The sequence below is a fragment of the Maniola hyperantus genome, chromosome 5 (assembly GCF_902806685.2).
Source record: "Maniola hyperantus chromosome 5, iAphHyp1.2, whole genome shotgun sequence".
Classification (NCBI taxonomy): Eukaryota; Metazoa; Arthropoda; class Insecta; order Lepidoptera; family Nymphalidae; genus Maniola; species Maniola hyperantus.
Genome location: NC_048540.1, coordinates 5,151,252 through 5,178,172, shown reverse-complemented (window position 1 = coordinate 5,178,172; position 26,921 = coordinate 5,151,252). Strand labels below are relative to the sequence as shown.

The following is a 26,921-nucleotide window of genomic DNA, read 5'->3' as shown; positions in this document are numbered from 1 at the left end:
GCGCGAGCCTGACTCGCACTTGGCCGGTTTTTTTGTAGTTCATATACTTGAGGTGTCAAATCAAAAGGTGCTTAAGTCCCACCGCCATATCTATGTAGTCTATTGCCACTACGCGTGCCTACCTAGGTAGATATAGATATATATGAGACTCACGAGCGTACGAATTTGTCTTCAGTTTTTAAAATAGGTACAATTGTATGAGCCTTGCCTTTCTGGAGTTTTGTAATATCTTTGAAATAAAAATTTATTTACGTAAGTACCTACATACCAATAGTGTAGCTACTTAGTACAAAATAAAAGGAGATTATTTTAATAAACGATTTTATATTAAAATCGTTCAGATCTGGATATAATAGGTATACTTAATGGGCGCATGAAAATCAACTGGGATCAAATTGTTTTATTGTTTATGAAGTTACAAGTAATTAATATCCTTTAATGAATATTTAAACTGTTAGATAAGCAATCGATTTAGTTTTAAACGTAGGTATAAAGGAGTTTCAATAATTTATTGCATCTTGTCGTTTTGGAGTGCATCGATCAAACCCTATCAATTTAACGTCGGGTATGAGTGGGCCACTCTGCTCCAAGATTAGTTGGAAACGGCTTAGAGTTCGGTAGTTTATATAAAAACCACCATTTGGTGATTGTTATATTTTATTCTTATAATCTTTTAAAACTTTCCTACTTTCTTGTATTCAAGACCTAGTTGTAATATCCTAACAAATGAACGTTACAAACAAATAAAAGATATAACCGGCCAAGTACGAGTCAGTCTTGCTCACCGAGGGTTTCGTAGTTTGGAAAGAGACAAAAATGAATAACTAATTTTGTTTAAATGATCAATCTATAAATCTTAAAAACAATTCCTTTTATTTGGCACCGCAAAACTAAGCAGGTAGGTGCAATATAATATAACTTAAATAAAACACTTGCACCCAATAAGGGCCGGCCACTGTAAAAAACTCTCACTTGTCATATTGCAATGTGCTGTACCACTCATAGACAAAATGCAACCATGCCATCTCGCTTGGGCGCCACCATCTTGATAGAAACCACTAAGTAATTTGTGTCATGTAACGGTTAGAACATAGTGTTTATAAAACAGGTACCTACGCCTTAATTAGTGAAAAAAGTGTGTTTTTTTAAATAGAAAATTAGATTTCAGTTATTGAAAAGTAGAACGCAAAGGGAACTAAGTACATTGTTTTACTTACGGTTTTTGCTACAAAATGTGATTCTTTGCCACGATGTCGTTATCCTAATAAGGATCACCATAGGGGCTCGTATTAAGAGCCGGCCCTTAGACCTGGCCTAAAACATAGCTACATATCCGACAAGTAAATAGGTACTAGCTAAAGAAAGTGTTATTATATACTGAAAAAATAAAATACATAACATCAGGTGACCCGCCTGCTCGTTTGCTCGCTATATCTATTAAAAAATAAAATAAAATAAAATACTTAGGTAGGTAAGGCCCACATCTAAGTTTCTGCACTATTTGTATGTATTTGCTTGCAATGTGATATTACTTAGTCATTACCTATATAATAACTACTTTACATGAAAAGTAATAATCTTATAAAATAATGAAAATTCAATCAATTTTATTGTGGTCCTTATTAGGAAGTCGGGTGCCTAATTTGGCAAACATAACTTTTTAAAATTGCTTTTTTAACAGTAGGTAAACAAAGAAAGCGGATTACTTTTTCCACCATGTACCTATAAGATCTTTACAAAATTTAACTCTTTAGTACACTGGTTACAATTTTATAGATCAACTAGCTTATGCTCGCGACTTCGTCCGCGCCTCACATAAATTTCAATTTTTTTTGAATTGGGATTGAATTTTCAAAAATCCCTTCTTAGCGGATGCCTACGTCGTAATAGCTATCTGTAGGTATGCCCAATTTCAGCCCAATCCGTCCAGTAGTTTGAGCTGTGCGTTGATAGATCAATCAGTCAGTCCGTCAGTCACCTTTTCCTTTTATATATTTAGATAAATTAAATAATTACAAGCATTTTAATAAAAGTGGTCCTTATTGGGTGCAAGTACCTTATTTGAGTTCCCCGCTTGATCTTTTGAACTATATACCTACCTATTAGAATAAATACCAGGTACTTATATTTCGTACTATTAGGTACCTACCTAGATAGATACCTACTACTTTAATTTTTTTCTACATTAATTCTTTCAAGAAAATATTGATAATAATGTTTTAATTAGATAATAAAAAAACCATAATATTACTTACTATACGGAACCTTATAACCAAATTAAAAAACAAGTTGTAACTTATCTTTTAGACGCATTATAGTTTTAGAAAGCTTTATAATCTTTGTTTCGAGATGTTAGCATTAAAATACCTTTATTATTTTTAGCTACTTAAATGTTTGTTTTGTATCGATAAAATTAATTACATAGATTCATTAATTATATTTCAATATTTAACTTATTTTTTTTGCGATAGATTTTCTCAAAGATACCTACCTAGGTAGTTATCTTCTTTTTTTACAAAAATAAAATAGTTAAAATGTAAGAGTAGATAGGAAATTGATAATTGACAATTAAAATAATGATCTTGAGTTATTAAAACATTTAAGTAAGTACGAAATACATTGAGTATTTTTAAGAGACCTTTTGTAAAGTTAGGGACGTATGGCATCACATCCGATAAAAGGTAGAGATTGTGTCGGACATGTTTTTTTGGGCCTAACCGGCGGCGGAGGAATCAATTATCTTAATTGGGAGTTAGTCTAATCTTAATAAGTACTGATAACCGTCCGGGTGTAACATCATGTTTGTTATAACTTGTTTGATAATGCTCGATTGATGGTGTGGTTATTGGTGTTTTCTGAAATACGACGGTTGTTCGTGTATAGAAACTGTTATGTGGCTACCTAGTCGTAAAAATTCATTAGGTAGTTATATATACATTTTATAATTTACTTACTTAATATAATGTATCTATATTCTATATCCATACTAATATCTATATACCTACCTACTACTTAATGTTGTAAATGCGAAAGTATGTCTGTGTGTCTGCTAGCCTTTCACGGCCCTTCCGCTCAACCTATCTGGACGAAATTTGGTACAAATATAGCTTTAATCCCGGGGAAGGACAGAGGTAAATACCGAAAAATTATAGACGGAAGGACGGTTTTAAAAGTCACGGGACTTTTAAAACCTAAATCCAAGCCAAATTGAAAATTTAACCCCTAAGAGGGTAAAAAAGGGGTTTGTGGTTTACGTGGACGAAGTCGCGAGCATTAGCTAGTTTAATCTATAAAAAATTAGCTTCGTTGTAGATAGGTACTTTAAAAAAAATTCATTATAGGTAAACGCTTGACCAGAATCACACCTGATGGAAAGTGATGATTTGGCCTAAGATGGGACGCGTTTACCTAGAAGTTGCTATTCACTCTTGTTTTAAAGATACCCGGGTTGTAATTGGTAGGAAACACAGATCGTGGAAGAGTATTCCAAACCCTAGCCATGTGTATGAGGAATGATGACGCAAAACGTTTCGTGCGTGTTGTGAGTATTTTGATTAAGTGTAGTTACCTATAGTCAGTGGCGTGCATAGAGCCTATTTCCAGGGTAGGTATAAGTTAGGTAGTTTCTTATTTACTTGCAGTCAGGATGAAAAATGAGCATTGAACTATTCGAATCAGGGTAAGCACCACCTTTGTGCCTCTATGACCTGCACGCCGCTGCCTAAAGTAAGTAGGTATAGTAGTCTACCTACACAAAATAATATTTCATAAGCATAATTATTATGAAAAATACTACACAACAAATAGGTAGATACCTACAAGGTTAGCAAATGTAACAATGTCGTTATGCTTATCACAGATAACAAACTTCGAACTACTATTTTATTATAACAGTGATTTGTGATATGACATTGACGACAGTATTCATAAACTTCTATGACTTCGATTCAAATTGAACTACATATCTTATACCTTGGAGAACATTATGGAGAAATCTCAGGATAAAGGTTTCCTGACGATGTATTGCTTCACCATTAAAGCAAAGATAAGTTACAGGTGAGTGTCTGAGAACCCTAGACCCACGGACTGGGAGGCCGACGTCTTAACCACAAGGCTATCGCCGCTTTACTATAAATTACATTAGGTAACTTTTAGTTACCGTTGTTATAGTTTCTTAAACTAACGTCTATCTTTTGAACAGTTTGGTTTGGTTTTCTGAATCCCAAATTAGATAGGTAGGTACTTAGGTACTCTACAGTTACGTACGCGGCTGAAAGTGATGAACATCGGCCTTTAGAATGAAATTTCAGCTTTGTAGAGCATTGTCTCTGTCACTCATGCCTATATGACGTTTTGTCAGTCTCAACGACCGAGACAGCTAGATCACTTTTGGCCGCGTACTGTAACTATTGTTTAATAAAATGGATAAAAAAATAACTTGTTTCATAAAATATATCAGTGTCTTCTCTTCTTTTTAGAAACTAGGCTGAAGTGGTAGGACTTACCTACTACATAGGTACTTATATAGCATCTTAATATAGGTTCTTAGGTAAAAATATGTACTTAAATAGTATATAGCTACATAAGATTTAGCTTGCAAATAAATCCTATTTGACGGTTCAAAGGATCTTGTAGGTACTACGTATCCTACCTACCTAGAGGCATTACGAATGAAGCATAAAGGTAGGTATCTACATAATGATTTGGAGTTAAATTTAATATACATTATGCTATAAATAAGTTTACACTTGTATATTATGATAAGTTATTGCAGTGTTGCAAATAAATACTGAATAACATTGAGATGGACCATGGAGTAGCAAACTTCATCATCTGCTTCAAAAAATGCTCCTACTATTGTAGGGGCACTTTTTGACGATTTATTATAAGCACGTAAGATTGAAACTAAAGTCGTATTTTCATTATGCAAGTTAAACCTGCAAGTATGACGTCACATATTTTGTGTGCAAGTTACTTTGAGTTAGATAGATAACTGTTTGCCAGAGTTTCCACGTCGCATGCAAGGTTTCGCTTGCAAGCAAGAGTTGTGCAGAGGTTTTAAGTCAGTTTCGCTTGTCACTTGCATAAAAATTGCACGAAAGTGACAGTTTTGCTAACAAGTTCAAAACATACCTACATACCTACATATTCACATGCAACCTGTAGCTGACATGCAGATTTACATTTCCACCGTTTAAGGTACATACATGCAACTTGCATAATGGAAACGCGACTTAAATAAACATTTTAAATTAAGCATATCATCTCTATCTCTTTTACTTTTATTTTATTACAGAAAGAGATGGATACCTACTATTATATTAGGTATAAGTTTTAACATAGCAATATATTGTTGACAAACCCAATAAAATTAGGCGCAGACCACTAATGACAAAAAGCACTATTGATTTTAATGTACACCGTTTGAACCCATTTTACGCAGGATTGGAATTGTTTAAAACAAATGTTTGAAACATGTCTTTTTATTTAAAAAAACAGTTCGGAACAAAAGATGTTTTTTTAAAGAAAACTGTTTTTTCCACGCCCTATTTTACGAGACATAGCTGCTCTAATATTATAGCTCTCTGTTAAATAAGCATTAACAGCTCAATTTACTCGGTGTTAACTGGTTGTACAGTTGATCCACAACACCCAGTTAGGTGATCGATATGGGTGCAAGGAACTGTACAAGGCTACAAGGTTTCCACGTGGAACATTTACATACCTATTAGGTAGGTACACATCATTAGGTAACAGTAGGTATAGGAATGGTGTTTCAGAAATCCTTTCATAATTAGTCAGCAAAATTCCGAGTTTTTTAAAATTCAACAGGTAGTTTGAAGCGGGCTTACTTGGAAGGGTCATAGCAGTTTAGTAAAACATCATCATCATTATTAACCGATAGACGTCCACGGCTGGACATAGCTGGTCTCTTGTAGGGACTTCCACACGTCACGGTCTTGCGCCGCCGCCATCCAGCGGCTCGAGCGGCTCCCTGCGACTCGTTTGATGTCGTCTGGCCATCTAGTGAGGGGTCTTCCAACGCTGCTCTTTTCGTTACGAGATAGTTTAAACGCATAACCATAATACGTGTCAAGTTTCAATACAGCATCGTACCGGAACGCTACATCGCTTGGCGGTGTGTCTTTACAGGTAGGAAGGTAACTATTCTCCTAGTAGGAGGTTTCGGCCGAGAATAGTTACCTTCTAGGCTACGATTGCCCTTGCCGAGAATCGAGCTCGAAACATGAGTGCTGGCCATTGCTGATGTCATCTCAACAGCATTACTTCGATGCTCCCGATGCGTCCAACTCTTGCTGCTTGCGACAAATGCTTTGTGTGTGCTTCTTGCGCCTCCCGTCATCTCTTGGTAAGTACCATCCTGTTTGCGTAACTCACTTGAAAGTAATCAACAGCGTAAATACATAATTATTATTTAAATTTAAATCTAGTTATAACAGAAGGCCAAAAGAGATTACTTAAAATTATAATTAAAACTATTTTAACAGAATAGATTTGGAATAAATGTAGGTATATTATACAATAATAAAATTACAACAGTGTGTGTGAACGCTTGTGTGTGTGTGTGTGTAGTGTGTGTGAGGAAATCATACGAAATAGACGCAATTTGCGATAAATGTGTGATTTCTTTTTATTATCTGCGAGCTGATTTTTTCAGTCGATGGTCAGATAGCGGCTTTAACGGTTGTGATATGCCATAGTACCTATGCTGGTTTATCGAATTGGTGAGTATCTGTTTTGTATTCACAGACTCTAGTGCAACTTTTCAAGTAAACTGGGCGTAAAAAAGCTACATTCACAGAACAGATTTTGTATTGAAACTCTACTATTTAAAAGAGATTAAGTGTAGGCTATTATTTTCTCGGCTATGGTGAACGACTAGGTAGGTCTATTATGACAAAATATGTTTTTGCATGAGATTCCTTATTAAAATAAAAATTAAATATGTAAATATAAAAGCCGGTTTCTCAGAATTATTTGCTCTGTATTAAATGTAATAAATATTTAGGTACTTACCTAAACTCTGATTTATTAATTAATTTCTACATAGTTTGAACTAGGAACTTAAACTGAGTCTAGTTCTAAATCTTCATGTTAACTATTTGTTTTTATTTAAATAGGTACCTACTTATCTTTCACTTTCTTGTTGTTTTACTAATGTTAGCTCTAATTCATAGATTCTATTCCATATCTCCCTAAAACAATTTACCGCTTAATTTCATTAGGAAAGTAAGCAAAATCGACATAGGTACTCGTTTCTTATTTTACTGGATAAAAATTGATGTCATTATCATCATGATCAACCCATCGCCGGCTCTCTACAGAGCACGGGTCTCCTCTCAGAATGAGAAGAAAAATTGATGTGAGGTGATTGAACGTCGTTTAGGATGTTTAGTCGTTTAGATTGATAAATGATATAAGCAGTATTTTTTGAGGATCATTGATCGGAAATCTAGATCATAGAATCTAATCATAAATCTAATCCCCATCTTAATCAAATACCAGTAGCCAAGATTTAATTTCAATATTTGGTGATCGATCGAAGTAATGTTTTATCAAAAATGTACCTAGGTAACCTATTCGAAATGACCAAAACGTTGTTTGTAAATAAATAAATAAGGTACAATATAGGTACCTACTAATATTATAAAGATGCAAAGTTTGTAAGTTTGTTTGTAGGAAGTAGGTAATCTCTGGAACTACTGAACTGATTTAAAATTCTTTCACCAGTAGAAAGCAACATTATATATATGTACTGAGTGACATAGGCTATATTTTATTAAAAAAATGTAAGTAGAGACTATAGCTGATGCCCGCGACTTCGTCTGCGTGGAATTAGGTAGGTTTTTAAAAATCCCGTGGGAACTCTTTGATTTTCCGGGATGAAAAGTAGCCTATGTCACTCTCCAGGTCTTTATCTATAAGTGCATCAATCCGTTGCACCATTGCGACGGGATTGAAGGACAAGGGTTGCTGTCAGTTTTTCAATTTTTATTTATTCATACTTTAATATTATAAGTAAATGCGACAGTGTGTCTGTCTGTTTGTCTGCTTGCTGCCCAAAAGTATTACCGATTTTGATGAAATTTGGTACAGAGTTACCCTATAGGTATCCTGAGGAAGAGCATAGGCCACTTTTTATCCCGGAATATCAGAGAGTTCCCACGGGTTTTTACAAACCCAAATCCACACAGACGAAGTCGCGGGCATCATCTAGATTTTTTAAAAAAAAGTCCCGCACACATGTGGCTCTACGCTGTGGGCTTACCCAAAGATCTAGTAGATAATTGTTATGGTTTAAGATTGGTTTTATCATTGCATATTGTTACGTTACACACTTGACTTTTATCTAACAAGTACCTACTTACTTACCGTATCTTCTTGACTTTGCTACGCGCCTCCAATCATAACTACTTACCTACTTGACCTTAGTTTGTCTTACCTAGCTGCGAAAAAAATGGCAAGAATAACTGAAATGCCCAACTCACTTTAAATAAAATCTTTAAAATAAAGTAAATCATTTTTACAAAGTGATAGGTATGTAGGTAGGTAAGGTATATAGAATAGTAGAAATTAGAATAGTATAGTCCTGTAGGTATTTTCGGAGCAGATTGGATTGATGTTGGGTTACAGGGCAGGGCTATAAAAGAAAGACGTACCTACTTATTACCTAGAGACAGAATAGGAAACAAATAAGTCAATCGGGAAATTATATGTGTGTTTTACCTACCTATACCCTTGACTGTTGTGATTTGCCTACTTATAATACCAGATTCTGGCGTTAATAATGGTTAAATCAGGAGCCAGAAGGCAGAGTAGGTATAACTATAGAAAAAAATACTAAAGGTTATTTTTTATAATATAGGAAAAAAAATATATTTTGATGAAGTGTATTTTGCAAGTTGTAAAGGATTTGCAGTAAGCACTTAAATTGGCAGTGATTTGAATCGTTCATTACGTATCGTGCAGTATTAATTTGGACATTAGCTTCGATACAATCTATAGGTAAGTAGATGTTATCGAATCGGATTTCTGGCTTATCTAATCTAAAGACAAATAAATTAATAGAGGCGAGCGTAAGTGCCAGTAATCGTTTAGTTTTACAATTATTATCAGGCGGATATGGTACCTACCTACCTATACCTGTATTATGAGCAGTTTTGTAGGGTTCCGTGTTCGGTTTCGGGATCACTCGTACCTAATATTATGTGTGTCTATCCGTCTATCACAGCCAAATTACTCCTACTCTACTTAAGTTGAAAGATTGGTTAGGTACCTACATATAAATTTATTTAACTTACACTCGGGCATGTGACATAAATACTTTACCTAAATAAATTTTGATAATGGCGTCACTTTTTCACACAATTTTGCATACTGTACCTACTACAGACACCGTGTGAGTGTGACATATCAAGTGAAAGGGCTGATTCTAATTCGACCCGTGTTTGTGACTTGTGTCACAGGAATTCATAGTATTTGTAACAAATTTCAACTTATTTGGTCCAGTGGATTCGGACCGAATTGGCTATGACATACAGATAACATGAGCGATCCTATAAGGGTTCCGTTTTTTTATTAATAAAATACTGAAATAGTAGTGTGTGCACGCCCTAATAACGCAAACATGTTACTTATCTCTTATCTAAGTATTTCTAACATATTATTACAATAGGAGCAAAATACCTATAAATCATCGCGAACAAATTCATCGAATGAATCCTCTAGAAATTGAATAAAATAAGTAGTGGTCCGCGACAGGTTGAATTAATGGCGATCGATTGTAAAAATAGGTATCAAAAGGGGTTCAATGGTCTTTGAAATAATCGCGGACATAGTAAAAGAGACTTACTTGCGATTGTAAAAATAAGGTATCAAAAGCGGTTCAATGGTCTTTGAAATAATCGCGTAGGTAGGTACATCATATACACATACGGATGGACGGGATGGAATACCTACATGACACCTTTTTTTCAAGTCGGTTAAAGCGTGTCAAAATCCTGGTAACTAGATACAAATGGCGGTGGGGGGGACGCCCCGCACACCCGCACGTCACCCGCGCTCACCTACACCAGGTAAGCGCAGGGGCTGTACGGGTGTGCGGGGTGTTCCCTTCCCGATTACCAACTTGACCTGTCGCGTACTATACCTACCTAGTTACTAATTCGCGATTCGTTTCTGCACACCTATAGTACGACTTATTTCAGAGAATCTGCCTACCTCTAAAGGTATTTTATACGCGACACGCTCTTACAAAGAATATGCCTTTATTTAAATAGAATATGGACAAAAAATATGGAAATAATGTTATGTACTGAAGCTGTGATAGCCTAGTTGATAGGACGTCCGCCTTCTAATCGGAGGTCGGGGGTTCTATCCCGGGCATGCACTCCTAACTTTTCGGAGTTATGTGCATTTTAATTAATTAAATATCACTTGCTTTAACGGTGAAGGAAAACATCGTGAGGAAACCGGCATGCCTGAGAGTTCTCCATAATGTTCTCAAAGGTATGTGAAGTCTACCAATCCGCACATGGCTAGCGTGGTAGACTAAGTATGGCCAAAACCCTTCTCACTCTGAGAGGAGACCCGTGCTCTGTAGTGAGCCGGTGATGGGATGATCATGATGATGATGAGTGTTATGTACACAAGGCAGATCCCAGATAGATCCCTTATTAATAGAGACTTTGGTTCGTATCAGAGCTAAACTTCGTTTGTTTAGAGTGCACTACGAATAAACTCCTCTTAAGATAAGACAAAGTAAAAGAGACTTAGGTATACTTGTGATTGTAAAAATAATAGGTATCAAAAGCGGTTCAATGGTCTTTGAAATAATCGTAGACATCATATACACATACGGATGGACGGGATGGAATACCTACATGACACCTTTTTTTTAAAGTCGGTTAAAGCGTGTCAAAATCCATGCTTTTTACTGGTAACTAGATACAAAGTAGAGATATCTAGTGAGTATAGTACTTAGTAATAAAAATCAGTACTCGGTTGGCCAACAACGCTTAATGCGCGGTTACACGTTATCGCAGCCGTATCGAGTGTTGTTTGGTATCAGTTAATCAAATTGGGAGCGTATCGATATCACGGACGTCTTTCGATAGCGCACCATTTTTATCTTAATTGATTGTCTCTTTTTTGACATAATACCGACTTATTATTTTACTGATTTTTTCTTTGATGTTATGAAAATAGCCCGCCACGCACGTACCTAATAATATTAGTGGATTTTATTTTAATTTGTTAATCGCTATCCGTCTTTGCAGATACGGGTATGAATCGGTCGAGTGTCGTGTGAACGTGAGGTCGTCTCGATGACGTCAAGACTGAGCCCGGCCGGCACTCGATAACTGGGACGACGGTACTGCGGAGCTACTCCTCGGCGCTTGACTCTTGAAATGCGGATAGGGGTGCGGACTTAAAGTGCGTGTGTAAAAAACGATGCATGGTTTGTGAGGTCGGAGCGGCGGTCATGGACATGAGCGAGGGCGGAGCGGGCGCGGGGGCGGGCGGGGCGTTGCAGCAGCGCTGGTACGACAGCCGCGTGAACGGCAGCCCGGCCGGCGGCGACGTCGAGGCCAACGGGGACGGCTTCTTCCACTCGCCGCTGGAGGGCAGCCACCATAGTCGCGCCCGCTACTACCACCAGCAGATGCACGCCCCTTACTCGCCGGCGGTCGGCTCGCATGGTAAGTTCATTCTCCTATTTTCACATAGTAATGCCACAGCGTAAATAGTAAATAGTAATGCCAAGGCCGTATCTATACTGGCAATGCAAATGCGACGGAAACGCAAAAATGATTCCGCTAAAATAAACTCGTTTAAACATTATGAGAGTAGCCACATCACCTGAACGACCACCTCCATAATTATTTACGTGTTTGTTTTAATCGCAGTCACATCATTGCCTTGCCAGTGCGACCTAGACCTGGAACGACGCCCTTGATATTTGCAAACAAGCCGGCTTCACCTATCACCTAAATACTGAAACGATTGATCCACCACTAAAAATAATTAAAGTTTATTCTGACGGTCGGTAAAATTACTCTCCCGTCTCACCCCTGTGACCCCGCATGATTTCTTTCTCCAGACGTCTCCACATCGACAGATTGCATGAAGTATCTCTTTAGGCTGTGGTAATGCTGATAGCATTATATTACTTTGCGATTAGATTTAGATTCTAAACTTTAAAATTTGTTACGGTGACGAATATACCTAGTTATTATTAGCAAAAATTTGTTTTCACACTACGGTTTCATATTATAAATCATGCATATGAGGTCAGATTTTAGTGCATTTTGTCGGGTGCCAATTTTGCAAATTGAGTCATTTCGCAGACTTTAATTGTGTTGCTATAATACATGGCAGGTTTGTATTTTTGTCTAATTTTAAATCAAAAAAAATAACGTAGTTTTACTGCCATAAATAACATCAATTTATTTTAAACTAAGTCAGAGAAACTTAGCAGAACTAAGAGTCGTAACAATTAAATATGTTAAGCGCGATCGTATTCCGCAGAGGAAACCGTCAGTATTAAAACCAAATTGCGGAGCGGGACGGTCGGCAGCTCCGCCAAATCTTATCGCGCATCAGACGATATCTCCAAAACCTCCACAATTAATTCACCGGCTTCGACCAGTCAAAATCGCCATTCTGTGAGGTGACAGCTTAGGTAAACACGATCTAAAATGGGTCTCGACCGTAAAAGAAAAAATCGTTCCATACTTTTTGTTTTTGTCTTTTGAGGTTTAAATTTTATGGTCGCTATAAAGTTTTTCGTGGAGACAGGTGGCTCTTTTTTATAAATTAACTACTCATCCGAAGGCGGACGAAACACGTCTATAGCGTGGTCCTTAAAGGCTAGATTGGCATGCGGCCTTTGCCCTTTAATTTATTAAGCGGTGTGTCGGTAGTGATGTGACACTTAAGAAACTGTGTCACTTCGTGGAATCGGAACTCGGAATCGATTTTGTCGCGTTCACAGCAGTAATGCCCCATACTTTATGTACGTCCTCGACCAACAAAAATTTTAGCCTGTTTGTAAACCCAGTCCCTTATCGTGTTATGTCCACAGTCACGATGCGGCTCCTTGTCGCTTTTGATTATATCTAAATTTGGTAAATTCATTTGTCGACGGCAGCGGGCGACTCGATCGGGTACTATAAAATTACGTAAAACATTGATCCTCATCTCTTTACGCGTTGTTCATTTACGCCACTGAAAATTGGAAAAACCCGTTTGCATTTGAAAACTCTATTGAATTTCACTTAACGCTTGCGAGCAGTTTTGTTGTTTTATTTAAGTATGTGCGCTTTGTCCTGTCGACTTTCTGGCTGTTAAAAAGGGCAATAAAACATATTTTTAAGTTGACTGAGGTGTGTATAAACTCGGTGCGATGACAACGCGGATCGTTTTCACTTAAAACATTTTACGAGCGGCTCGCGGCTCGACCTCGCGGCCACCGCATAATTGTATTAACTTTATTTATTTAATAAACTGTAATGCTTTATTTTTATACTCTTTATTCTTGAGCATATTACGTTCATCGTATTACATAGGTTAAAAAATGCAAAAATACAATAGGTATACTAAGTTATAATACTTATTATCATTCCTCGTCTTCAGAAAAAGCTCCAAGTCTACACTAATAAAGTTTACAGTCCTAATTTATCTACCAGGACTTTTTTTTTAACGATGGGAAATGCGTTTACGCATCCCCTCCTCCTGGAAGCCAGCCAGCTAACCAGCCAGCCAACCAACTGGAGGGAAGGTATGTGGGACTCGCCGGCCGAGAGGCGACCGGAATACCTACCCATTAAAACCCAGCGGCACTCCTGCGCGTCGCCTGGTGAACCATACTTTTGACATGACAGTTGACCCATAGAGTTAAAACGGCGCGTGAGGAGTAATTTTGTACGGACTATACCTACCTACTCGTAGGTCCTCGTACCTACTGAACAACATGGAATCCAAAAAAAAAATTAATGGAAAGATTTGTTTTGAGGCAGGAAAATTTATCTATGCTGATTTCAATGTGCGTAGGTAGGTATAAACTTATTCATACTAATATTATGAATGCGAAAGTGTGTCTATCTGTCTGTCTATCTGTCACGGCTCATCTGTTCAACCGATTTTGACGAAATTTAGTACAGAAATAGATTGCATCCCGGGGAAGGACATAGGCTACTTTTTATCCCAGAAAATCAAAGAGTTCCCACGGGAATTAAAAAACTAAATCCACGCGGACGAAGTCGGGACGGGCATCATCTAATTTATTAATAAATGACTGGAGCATACAATTATAATTTGGAATATCTCTTCCTACTTAGTAGGCTGAGTTGTAACCCGATCTACAGGCAAGTCGATTTGACGCTCATCCAATAATTTATTGTTTGGTGACGCGATTGATGGCGCGGATAAAATTATTTATCACACGCCGACCGAGATTCCCGACTAGACTGTGAACTTCTTGGAACGTGAAATACTATCTGAGCTAATTTAATGCTCCCTAATACCTATTAAAATTATATTTTCATGAGCCTCAATAGCTCAACCGGTAAAGGAGTGGACTGCAAATCGAAAGGTCGACGGTTCAAAGTTTCAAACCCCGCCCGTTGCATTATTGTCGTACCTACTCCTAGCACAAGCCTGACGCTTAGTTGGAGAGGAAAGGAGAATATTAGTCATTTGACATGGCTAATATTCTTTAAATAAAAAAAAATTCACTGCTCACGCTCTTAAGCTTCTGCTTACCTATCCTATGCTAGATGTAGGCCGACTAAAACTTTTTTCTCTTCTGCATGCCTAAAGATGTTTAAATAGATAAATCAAAATCTGATGACAAAAGAAAAACAAAAAAAACATGACTGCTCTGTACCTACCTCTGTATCATCAACATCATGAACAACCCATCGCCGGCTCACTACAGAGCCAGAGTCTCTGCCTTAGTCTACCACACTGACCAAGTGCGGATTGGCAGATACATTGTAGCTTTCATTCTACTGCAATCGAGCAGCAGGTTTCCTCACGATATTTTTCTTCACCGTTTAAGCAAGTGTCATTTAATTGCCTAAAACGCACATACTTACCTCCGAAAAGTTGAAGTGGGTCCCGAATAAGTAATGGTCGATGGAGTCGACGTCTTACCCACTAGGCTATCAGGATCACATGCTTATGGAATTTGATATTTTTAGGGTTCCGTACTTCAAAAGGAAAAAAGGAACCCTTACCTATAGGATCACTTTGTTGTCTGGCTGTCTGTCTGTCGAGAAACCTACTGGGTACTTCCCGTTGACCAAGAATCATGAATTTTGGCAGGTAGGTAGGGCTTATAGCAGACATAAGGGCAAAAATCTTAAAACCGTGAATTCGTAGTTACTTCACACAAAAAAATAATTAAATTGTGGTCATGAACTAATAATTAGTGTTTTCTATTTTCAAAGTAAGATAACTATCTTATCAAGTGGGGTATCATATTAAAGGGCTTCACTTGAGGATTTTAAAACAGATTTTTATTTATTTTTAGGCATCATAGTTTTTGATTTTTGGTGAAAAATGTTGAAAAAATACGACTGTAGTATGAAACGCTCGGTGCGCGAGCCTGACTCACACTTGGCCGGCTTTTGTAAAATAAGGCATATTGCAGTCTAGCCAAAACCCATTTAAGTATTATAAAAGATGAATAAATTTTATAGATGGATAAGTATAGCAGGTGAACCAACAACTAATTAACTAGCTGTTAAACTTCATAACAGAAGCTTATTTGTTATGCGATAAATAATATTATTTTGCTATTTACAATTATTAATTACACACTTCACTTTATAAGGCAAGTTGTAACTATGTAACACCAGTTACAAGACACAAGTAAAGACATAATACTTACCGTGAACTTAGTAGTAACTTAGTTACCCACCCTGGACTAAAACGGATGGCTTTTTAAACCAAAAGAAAAGGTATTCATAGATATCCTAATATAAGTACCTAATATAACAACAAGTACCTAACTTAATAACAAGTTGTTGACTGCGATTTCGTCTTTGTTTTCCTGCGCGCATAAGAAACTCCTACTTATCGCTGTAGACTGACTTGTAAAGTCCCATTCGAGCTCAAGTGTACTCAATTTTTACGCCTTGCGCTTGCAACTTGCTCTTGCGATGACGCGACCTGCACTGACTTGAATGTACCCATTCATGAATGTACGAAGTCGCGAGCATAAGCTAGTTTTGTATATAAATAGAATTCTTTTTTTGCTATTCTTAATCTTATGTGTCCTTAAGATCAAAATCCTTTATTATTTAATGGAAACAGATTCTTGGTTATCTCCTAGTATTTATTGTAATAGGTAGGTAGGTAGTAGGTAGGTATGTATACCATGTAAGAATGTGATGCCAAACCACATTCTTTTGACTCCTCGCGTTATGAGTTCTGGGTGTATCAATATATTCTAGCTATAGGTAGGGTAACCAATTGTTTTACTAAATTCAGGACATTACTCAATTTCCTAAATAGGTATAAGCTAAGCCAGCATACAGCTTAATTTCTAGATTATTATAGGTGGTATGACTCTACTGTACCTACTACTCTATAGAGTATAGACACAGAATATGTAATAGTAAGTACTTATAGATCCATTTGGGAGCACGCTTTTTTACAAATTTTCAGAGTCAGTTATGAATAATTAGGTAGGTAGGTACCTACCTACATACTTAATATCTTAATCAAACATCTTGGGCCTAATATTCAAACACTATGTAGGTAATTGACTGATTTGTCTAAAAGCCTGCAGAGTTAGGTATAGGTTGGTAGATATTGTATGTTTATATGTACCTACTAGAGTTTTTTTTTACCGTATCTTAAAAAGGAATAAATAAGTAGGAACATGCGACTCGTTTGATAGCTTCTGTCGTTTGGTGTATTGGGGGGGGGGGGTCTGCCAACCCTATGCATTTCGTTACGAGGTCGTTATTCTAGCAAGACTTCTTTGACTATGTTTCAATTGCCACGTCAGCTTCGCAATCCTTTGAGCTAGGTGTATCGGTTACGTCGGTCTATTTATTTACGGGGAGTAAAAACGAATGTCATCTGGACGGATTCCATGAGGGCATTTTATACGGAGACTAGCTTATGCTCGCAACTTCGTCCGCGTGGACTTCACAAATTTCAAACCCCTATTTCACCCCTCAGGGGTTGAATTTTCAAAAATCCTTTTTTAGCGGATGCCTACGTCATAATAGCTATTTGCATGCCAAATTTCAGCCCGATCCGTCCAGTAGTTTGAGCTGTGCGTTGATAGATCAGTCAGTCAGTCAGTCACCTCTTCCTTTTATTTTATACGGAGATTATTCCGGAGAGAAACTAATGGTATAGTCACCCTAGCCATCCATCTGCCAACTGGCTGGGAATCTTTGTCTTTTTGCGTACAATCCCTTAACAGGCTAGATTTTTCCAATTACTCAGTCTGGTGAAGTAAATGAATATGAAAGTGGCGGCCTCATCACTATACCAATTAAATTGAGTAAACATTCCTTTTGCTCAAATGTGCTCTACCGTCCGTCCGTCGGTGTCTCGTCTCGTACCTACACTTCACCCATCATAGGTAAGTACCTACCTACAACTTCGCGGACCCATTAGTCTTATTGTTTCCCTCACTCCTTTTATTTTGTCTGGCGAGTATGGGAAAAATATTTCCAAGAGCGTGTATTACCTAATACTGGGTAGGTAGGTAGGTACCTATAGGTTAGATATACCCTAGAGTTTTTGAAACCATTGACTTGCTTGCTCTACAACAATTTCGATAGGAACAATATTCCGAAACGGTAAATCGGACCATGCCCGGTAGATCTGTAGCGATTATAGGTAGGTACTTTTGAATTAGAAATAATAAGAAAAGATTGAGTTTAAAATGTCTTATTGTCTTTTATGATTATCTAACTAAGTAGGTAATAGATAGGAGGTGGACAAACAAATAGTTAAGTAGGTAGGAGATGCTAGGGGTTGTGATCTTGAAAATAGAAAAAAACATAAAAAAATGTCAGTTGTATTGCCTCCGTTTTTCAAATAGGTATAGCTATTAGGTATATGTAAGTAGTGATTCTGTGAAGATTTTCGATTTTTTTTAATCAGAGTGCAGAAGGCTCCCTCTTCTGTTTTATTATATGTAAGAGAAGATAATGATAGGTTTCTAACCGCTCATTACGCGGTGGCTACATTAATTTCTTTTGTAATTTAACGATGAATGAGTGCCGCAAAAAAGCTGTGCGTGCATTTCCCTAATGCGCTGTACGTCTTACTTATCAAATGTCGAAGTGTGTGCCTCGGTGTGATTGTGTTGGTCTGTAAAAATGCGTGTGTGCGTGAGACGCGCCCCGCAGATTGGCGCAATTAGCCGCGGGGGGCGGGGCCTGCGCCTGCGCCGCGACATCTCCTCCCCGCACGCACACACGCGTGTTTGCCACAAAATAATGATGCTATGAAACATTAATTATTTCCCCCTATTCCTGGCCACATTAGCGGCCAGTTGTTGCGAAAACTGTAAGTAAATTACCTTTATTTCAACCGGCGAGATGACATGTTACATTATAATTGCTTTAACGCAGACGGAGTGAATTATTTATATTCTGTTGACTGCCATGCTGAGCTATGCAGGCGACTGCACAGGCCAAGTGATAATAGCTATGCACCAGGCATGTTAACTTTATAGTTCAAGAAGATTACACTGGTAAAAACACAAGGCATGTGTTTAAGTAGACACTTAGTTTGTAAGTAAACACAGGTGACATATTTCTAAACGTTATCCCAGCAGGTTCAAACGTCTTACTAAAAATGTAGGAACAGATACCTACCTATCCACCTATTTACCTACTAGTAAAAATCCTGATTAAGAAAAAAGGAGTCTTGTAAAAAAATAGCTGGTAGCCTAGGGGGTTAATATGTCGGCCTTCAGCCGGCGGTAAGTACAGGGTTTGATCCCGAACACGCACCTCTACCTTACTTTTAAGCAATCAAATAGGTATGATTTAACGGTGAAGGAAAACATCGCGAGGAAACCTCCACGCCTGTGAGTTTTTAATATTGTTCTTAAAAGTCTAGATAGGTATACTTATGTACCTATAAAGTTTGCCAATCCCCAAGGCCAGCGTGGTAGACTATGGCCAATCCCTTCCCATCCTAAGAAGAGACCCATGCTCAGTAGTGAGCCGGCGTAGGTTAACTCATAATGACGATGCGGGTTTGTACCTAATACCTAGGTTGCAAAATATTTTAAAATACGGAACCCTGAAAATGAATTTTATCTAAGTACCTACCTATGTAATGTAAGGTGAGTCAACAATTTTACAAAGACATAGGTGCTACCTATCTGAGGCCAGTGGCGTGCCCAGGTTTAGGTGCTGGAGTATGCATTCCTTAGGTTACCTATATACCTACTGATTGCTACGGTGAAAAAATATGAGCTCATGAAGCTATTTCAACTCAGGTAAACAGTGCTTTTATGCCTCTATGAACTGCAAGTCACTGCCTATCTCATACTTATTAGTATTTAGATATCGGGTGCCATAAAATTTGTGCTTTCAAGTTTAAAGCAAAAGCTTTCAAGTGTGCAGCAAAGGCGGCGCGTTGCTCGGAAATGGAATAGGTAGGTACATATTGGCGCAAACTTTCCAGACAAGCCCGAATTCACTCGCGAATTCCAGTCAATATGTGTGACTTTCTTGTTTCATTGGACAACATGGATTATAGACAGTGTTGAAATTGAGCCTCAATAGCTCAACAGGTAGAGGAGTGGACTGAAAAACCAAAAGGTTGACGGTAGGTAAGTAGGTACCTAGGTAATTTTGTTATCCGTTAATCTTGTTTATTTTCGAATACACTACACGTATTAATATATTATTACGTAATTTACAATACACGTCCGCACCGGGTTAGCGCGGGGACTGTGCGGGTGTGCGGCGCGTTCCCTCCCTGATTGCCATCTCGACCTGTCGCGTACTCTACCTATTAGGCAGATCTTTTCACGATTTCATTTTCATTTTCATTCATTTTCAATATATTATAAAAGGAAAAGCTGGCTGACTGAATGATCTATCAACGCACAGCTCGAACTATAGGTACCTACTATGATGACGTAGACATCCGCTAAGAAAGGATTTTTGAAAATTCAACTCCCAAGGGGTTAAAATAGGGGTTTGAAATTAGTGTAGTCTACGCGGACGAAGTCGTGGGAATAAGCTAGCATCAAAATAAAAATAAAATTATCTAAGTAAGCAGGTTTTAAACTGCACAAATTATTTTTAAGCAAAACAGATTTCGATAATCAGCAACTTTTAGTTTTTATTTTCTTGAGTTACGAAATGTTAGTAGAGAAAAACTGTTAAGGCTCTTACACACGGTTATCTGTGTAACGGCGACACAATATAAGTACGACTACCCGAGACCCGCGTGCTCTGTAGTGAGCCGGTGATGGGTTGATCATAACATGATGCGGCAGAAAGTGATAGGTAAAATAAAATAAAATAAAAATAAAAATCTTTTTTATTCGAATAAACTTTTACAAGTAAGTAGGTACTTTCGAATAGTCGGATGCATCTACCACTGGTTCGGAATGCCTTTCCTACCGAGAAGAACCAACAAGAAAGGTAGGTATACGTCGGCCTTTAGAATGACATTTCGGCTTTGCAGAGCGTTGTCTCTGTCACTCATACTTATATGACGTTTTGTCAGTCTCAACGACAGAGGCAACGCTCTACAAATCTGCTATCTCCTTCTAAAGGTCGATGTACCTACATTACTTTCGGCTTTGTAGAGCGTTGTCTCCGTCACTCATACCTAGCTATGTGACGTTTCGTCGGTCTCAACGACAGAGACAACGCTCTACGAAACCGCTATCTCATTCTAAATGTTGATGCACAATATTTCTTGTTGGCTACTGTATTTATACTATTTGTGTTGCCAAATATCCTGCCTAATCAAAAATCCTGAGTAGATATCCTGTCGTGTGTGAGCTATTGCAAGTGATGATGCAGCCTAAGATGGAGCGCGCTTGCCTAGAAGATGCCTATTCACTCTTGCCTTGAAGGTACCCAGGTTTGCACAATCCTAAATGACTAGATACCTAAGTAGATGGGTAAGTATTTCTTAAGAAGCTTAATCACTCGCAGTTATTTAAGTCTTCAATTGCTTTGAAACTCTTCATGTGCAAGAACCTTTAAATTAATTAACACATACCTTCACGCTTTTTGCTGTTAGATTCAATTATCTGACTTGAGCAAAAAATCGAAAAGTTAGGTAGGTATGTAGGTATGCTATATTAAGAATACCTAGTTAAATGCAACTTGAGAATCTCATTACAAACCTTTATGTTTAGTTAGTTTAACTCAAAACTGTAGTTTGAAAGTGGCGCCGATTCTGTTGTCTTTCTCTAAACTAAATTTAGAGTATCTGCATTTTTTCTTTTTATTATTGCTAAAAAAGACGAAACATGAATTTAACATTTAAAGACTCTAAATTTTAGTGCACGCTACAAATTTAAACAATTGGCTCTAAATTAAATTTAAAACTGTCAAGCTGTCTGTCCTGTTCATATTATAGTAAGAAGAGGATGTGAATGCTCTAAAATTTAGGTGTGCTCAGAATCAGTACCAATGAATGTTTATTTTATCATTTAAAATCGAGATAAAATATCTGGCAACTCACCAATTCCTCGCAGTTAGCATAAAATGTAGAACCTATTGTTCACAAAACAAGAGTTTCCAATAAAATATTCTGGTTGCAACATTGGGCACAGGAATATTTTTAAAACATGCTGAATCCCGAACGTCAATATTATGCTAAAAATAAATCTACTTACCACGAGACGCCTTATTTTCTGACTGAATTTGTGTAACTCTCTCACATCATCATCATCATTGTCACATTTAACCTATGACCGTCCAATGTTCGTCAGCCAGTATTCAGCTACTTTCCCCTCACCCCGTCACCCTCTTTATTTCATGGGCCTTAGGTACTTGACAAGGCACTTGCCTTAATTCCAGGCCTTTTTGTTTCCAACGGCAATCGCTGGTTGAACTATTAAGTAGGCACAAACAATTTATTTATCAAGAATCAAATAAACCGTACTTTGTGGACAATACTCAGAGTAGGGAAATATCGAAAGCCATAGTCGAACTTCAGAAGTTTCAAGATTAATTAAGTCAAGAACCGTTATTCATTAGAGCTGGCGTTTATTGGCCGTCACAATACATTTAACAAGCGGCCGCTTTGTGTTTTTTATAAAAACGTTGTCAGACAAAACGCGTGACGGCGGCAACGAGTGATGGCGGCACAGCAGGGCGTTACACTGAACGCGTGATTGTGGCGACGCGTCAGCAGCACCACCCAGGTTTAATGTCGATTGCACATCACAAAACTACAAGGTCTACTTTCGCAGCACATAGCTATGAAGATAAAATAAATATTAGGGTGTGCCACGTCTGGAGTGGATATGAGACGTGCAGGGATAGAGCGATCAAGTTATATTTGATAGTTGACGTGATTTCCTCTTAAACTGATTGGTCTGGCCGAAAACGTCTCTTCTTCGCTCCGCTCTTCTTCACTTCTGTGGAATCGCACACATATGCAACTTTTTAGTGTGGAGTGGAGCCAAGGTGCTACGTTTTCTTTGATAATAAATAATGCACACTGAAGGTTTGTTACTTCGGCATAACGGCGGCGGCACACCCGGGCTCCTTTGAGTCTTCTTCGCGTTTTGTTTCAGTACTTATATCAATTTCAACCTATTTCAAAGCACATAAAGTTGAGTTTAAGTTGCTAACAAGGCTCTACCCCGTCGTAAGCGTTTTTATTACAACTTCTAGTGGCCGTTTTGGAGTCGCTGCCATCACGCGTTGCTTGTGATCAGGCTTTAAGAATTAAGCCATACTAAGTTATATGTAAATGTTGAGTCATGTAGGTTAAACACCCTTGGCCTTTGCCGCTACTCAGTGCTCGGACTTTTCGTGTTACATTTGGGTTCAGTCTTCCAAATTAGCGTGTAAACTACCTACATTACATGTTTGATAAATAACTATTTAGGTACAATCACAGTCTATTAGTTTTTAATTGTCATAGACATACCTATAACAATAATAATATGTTATCTTGTTTATTTTTTTATTACCATGTAGTACCTACTATAAGCAGTAGCTAATTTTTAGTCAGGGATTAAAAATTTAGTTTTTAGCAAACATTGCAGAGAATACTTTAAAATACATAGGTATGAAATTCTGCTCTTAAATTACTGGCATTATTACGTTGCAAATTACCGACGCAGCTGACTTATTTGAAAGTCATTCGGAATTCTTGTTGTGCTAATAAAGTCCATAAATTATAATTTAAATACTCGATAAAGATCTAATACTAAATCATACGTTTATTTTAGACCATCATAAAATCAGTCACTGCACTTACAAAACCAACAGAGCTGGTGGGAAAATTTTAAAAGGTGGTACCAACTTCCTCTACTTATATATAACTGATTGTTTCTAATAGGTACAGTCAGTATAGGCAGTCTTAAATGAAAATAACTATTCTAAAGGGCAGAGTAAACTAGAGTCAGGGAACTCTTAGTCTGATCCTGAATTGATGAAATGTCAAATACCTATTAGGCTATGGTGAAGTAAAATCAAAGAAAAATAGGGCTACTTTAGGGCTACCTGCGTTAAATGTACTAAAATTTTGACGCCTGCCAGTGGCCAGAAGCCTTGACATTTTGTCCCCTAACTGTCCTGAACTGTAGTATACCTAGGCGTCGGGTAAAAAGAGATTTCAACGACAGTGAAGAGGATGTGTATGCGTATAGGTAGGTACCTACTGTTCTTTCCTACAGCCAGAAAAGCGAAAGATTGACTAACAAAGCAATCGCACCGCACTCGTATAGGTATACCAACAAACAGTTCATAGTGAGGGTCACTGTGCTTGTTCAAGATAGAGACCCTTTTTTTCTGCCGCAACTAGAACTCATACCTTAATTGAGTACCTAGGGAAACGTAGAAATATCTATAGGCTAGCATAGGTGCATGGAGTATTACGATTACCACAAAGATACACTACGGCTACCACTGTGCCAAGAGTGTTACGAAAAGAGATAATTTTAGATAGAATATTTTGTGAAGACAAAATTTCTTAACCAGCTCTTGAAGCACTAGGTATAAGTACCTAAGTGCTGTGCTTAGTTTACCTAATGGCTAAAAGCTCGCATGTCACGTTTCGTGTGACGTAAATGAGAAACTAGTTTAGTTCAGTGCTACCTATAGGTATGTAAACGTATACCTAGTTGTTGCTTACAATTAGAAAAATCGATCCCGCCCGAACGCGAACAAATAGTGGAATGGAGCGTTTAATTTTATTGCTCTTACAAAACACGTGCAAACATGCAGACGGTTCTGGAACGTCGCGACATTAGTGTCTCACGGCACTCTCACCACAGATTCTGGAAGCTAAAGTGTTTCATGCCTTAAAGGACTTGCAATAATAATTAAAAAAGTTCCTCGAACGCAAAGAAATAATGGGATTGGGGCGTTTAATTTTATTGCCTCTACCAAACTTGTGTAAAAATGCAGACTGGATTTACTTTAAAACATCAGCGACTTGTCTTGTAAATGCCATGTTTATGGCGTATAGCGCTTTAACTGCAATATTGTTTTGGTGGCAGAATTTACCAACAATTATCTAAGTACGTATTTTAATCCATGACAAGTTAGCCCTTGACTGCAATCTTATCTGGTCGTAAGTGATGAATATGTAGTCTATTTGAAACTATAAAATTCACTGCATCCACTTACAAGAATATCATGAGATACATATGACACCCTCTAAGGGTTTCATATCCGATCCTAGGGTAGTTATCCGAGAGATATCGTGGGTGTAAAAGTCATTACAATTCACGAAGGCGAGTGGCTTATGCTTTTGTTAAAGTCGGAGGTACCTCACGCACGCACACTTACGCAATTCCCGTGTATCCGACGTAACCACAAGTAAAGTCCACTCGCCGTCGTGAATTGCAAGAACTATAATTAGTATTGCCCCAATATGACACTTAACGAATTTTACCTCTATTTCCACGAATATTCATTAACTTATCTGAGAGATTTAAGATAAAAAACTGACGTATAAGTATGGCAGAAAAACAGTGCTACTTAAGACGTCAGTGTGCGCAGGCCACAGCAAATTTGCCCCCATCGATCGATATCGCCTCTAAACACGGGACGAGTTGACCTAATTAGTAAACTTTTTATGCTGACTGATTTGACCTTACTAAAGTTTTATAGTAGCCTCGAACACGCTCGGTAGATTAAAACAATTTAGTTTACCCATTCTCGAAACAAAAAATGGAATAGGTACTTATAAGCAATACAAATACTGTTTACTGTTTTATTCAGGCAGTGTAGTCGTGTTTTTTTTTGTTACTTTTATTAGGATTCCGTAGTAAACTGCAAACTTTTAAGCCAAGGAGTGTTATAAAATTCATTTATCCGTCTAGCAAGTGCCTACACTTGGTTTTCTTTAGCATTCAATAAAAAATCTTTTAACTTAATTCGAAGTTCGTATTATTCTTCATCTCAGCCTACCTACTTAAGTAGAAACCTACCTATATAAAAAAAACTCACATTTTGTTTCACGTGCACCTCGGCTCATCTTATTAAAAGCTAATTAAAGAAGTTGCTGACGTCACGACAATAATGTTTAAGAAAATGGGTACACTGCTCCCCAGCGGCTTTTTTTATATAATCGGTCATTATTAAGTTGGTACACCGGCCCTCAAAGTGCAAACTGAGTATAAAATTTATCAGCATTTATAAAAGCTAAAATAATGATTCGGCAAATGTGAACAATAATGTCATTTCTACTTTAAGTTATTTAATAAGGAACAGTTTTTCTTTTTGGTAGGTATTGAAACATATTGTAACCAGGTAAAGTCTAGGGTAGATACGTATTTATCTAACTTATCCTCTATTTCGTTAAATACGTCTTATTTAATAAAATAAAGAGACACGCAAACATTATTGCTAACAATAAAATTTAAGCGTCAAAATCAAAGGTGCCAAAATCGATTTCCTGTCTCGAATCGATACATCGACAGAACAAATGAAAACATAGAGATAGTTACGCTACTGGTAAAAGTCATTTTCACGTCCGTTTATTTTTTGAAATAGTCATTATTGTAAAAACTAGTATTTGAAATACCTGAAAAGCTGAAAATTACATACGACTTTAGGTCAGTAGGTAATAGTATTTTCATTCACTGTCTTAAAATTAGGCTGAAAATATGTGTCTGTCATTCATACCTATGTGATGTTTCGTTAGTCTCAACGACAGAGAACGCTCTGTGAAACCGTTGCCTCTTTCTAGATTTCGATGTGCAATATTCCCTGCCGGGTAGTGTAAGTTGTTGAAAAACGATCAATATGTTTGAGAACCATGACAGGGTTAGTACAAAAACGGCTCTCGGCCTGCTTCGATGCACAACAAACGTTATTGACTAGTTTAATATATTCATTTTGCTTTTATGTCTTTCGCGTGATTAGCTTTGATTGATTGCATCCAAATATTGACTTTTGTTTTTAAAATTTAAATAAAGCTACGAGTTCGCTCTATGTTAGAGAAAAGTAAAAATTAATCAATAGTCAAGCAAAATAAGTAAAATGGAACTGGTTAAGTACATGCAACTGTTTTTGCTAAAAACTTAAGAAATTATGAAAAAAAAATTGGTTTTCATAAAACTTTTGTTGGTTTTTTTTGACGTTATTTTTTGATATTATGTATGACAATTGGAATAATAATTATTAGATAAGATGGATAGACAGTGTGAGGATTACCTAATGTAAAACACACAGACACTAGGTACCTATTTA

The 26,921-nt window shown here is 37.4% G+C and overlaps 1 protein-coding gene across 4 annotated transcripts in view; it reads left to right on the top strand.

Moving 5' to 3' along the window:
• The window catches only part of LOC117982359 (GATA-binding factor C-like), a 152,914-nt gene that overhangs the window by 5,803 nt on the left and 120,190 nt on the right, over window positions 1–26,921 (top strand). For all 4 annotated transcript variants that reach the window (XM_069498948.1, XM_069498947.1, XM_069498946.1 and 1 more), the window contains exon 2: window positions 11,301–11,723. In XM_069498948.1, the coding sequence (XP_069355049.1) occupies window positions 11,480–11,723 (244 nt within the window). In that variant the 5' untranslated portion in view covers window positions 11,301–11,479. The remainder of the gene's footprint in view (window positions 1–11,300; window positions 11,724–26,921) is intronic.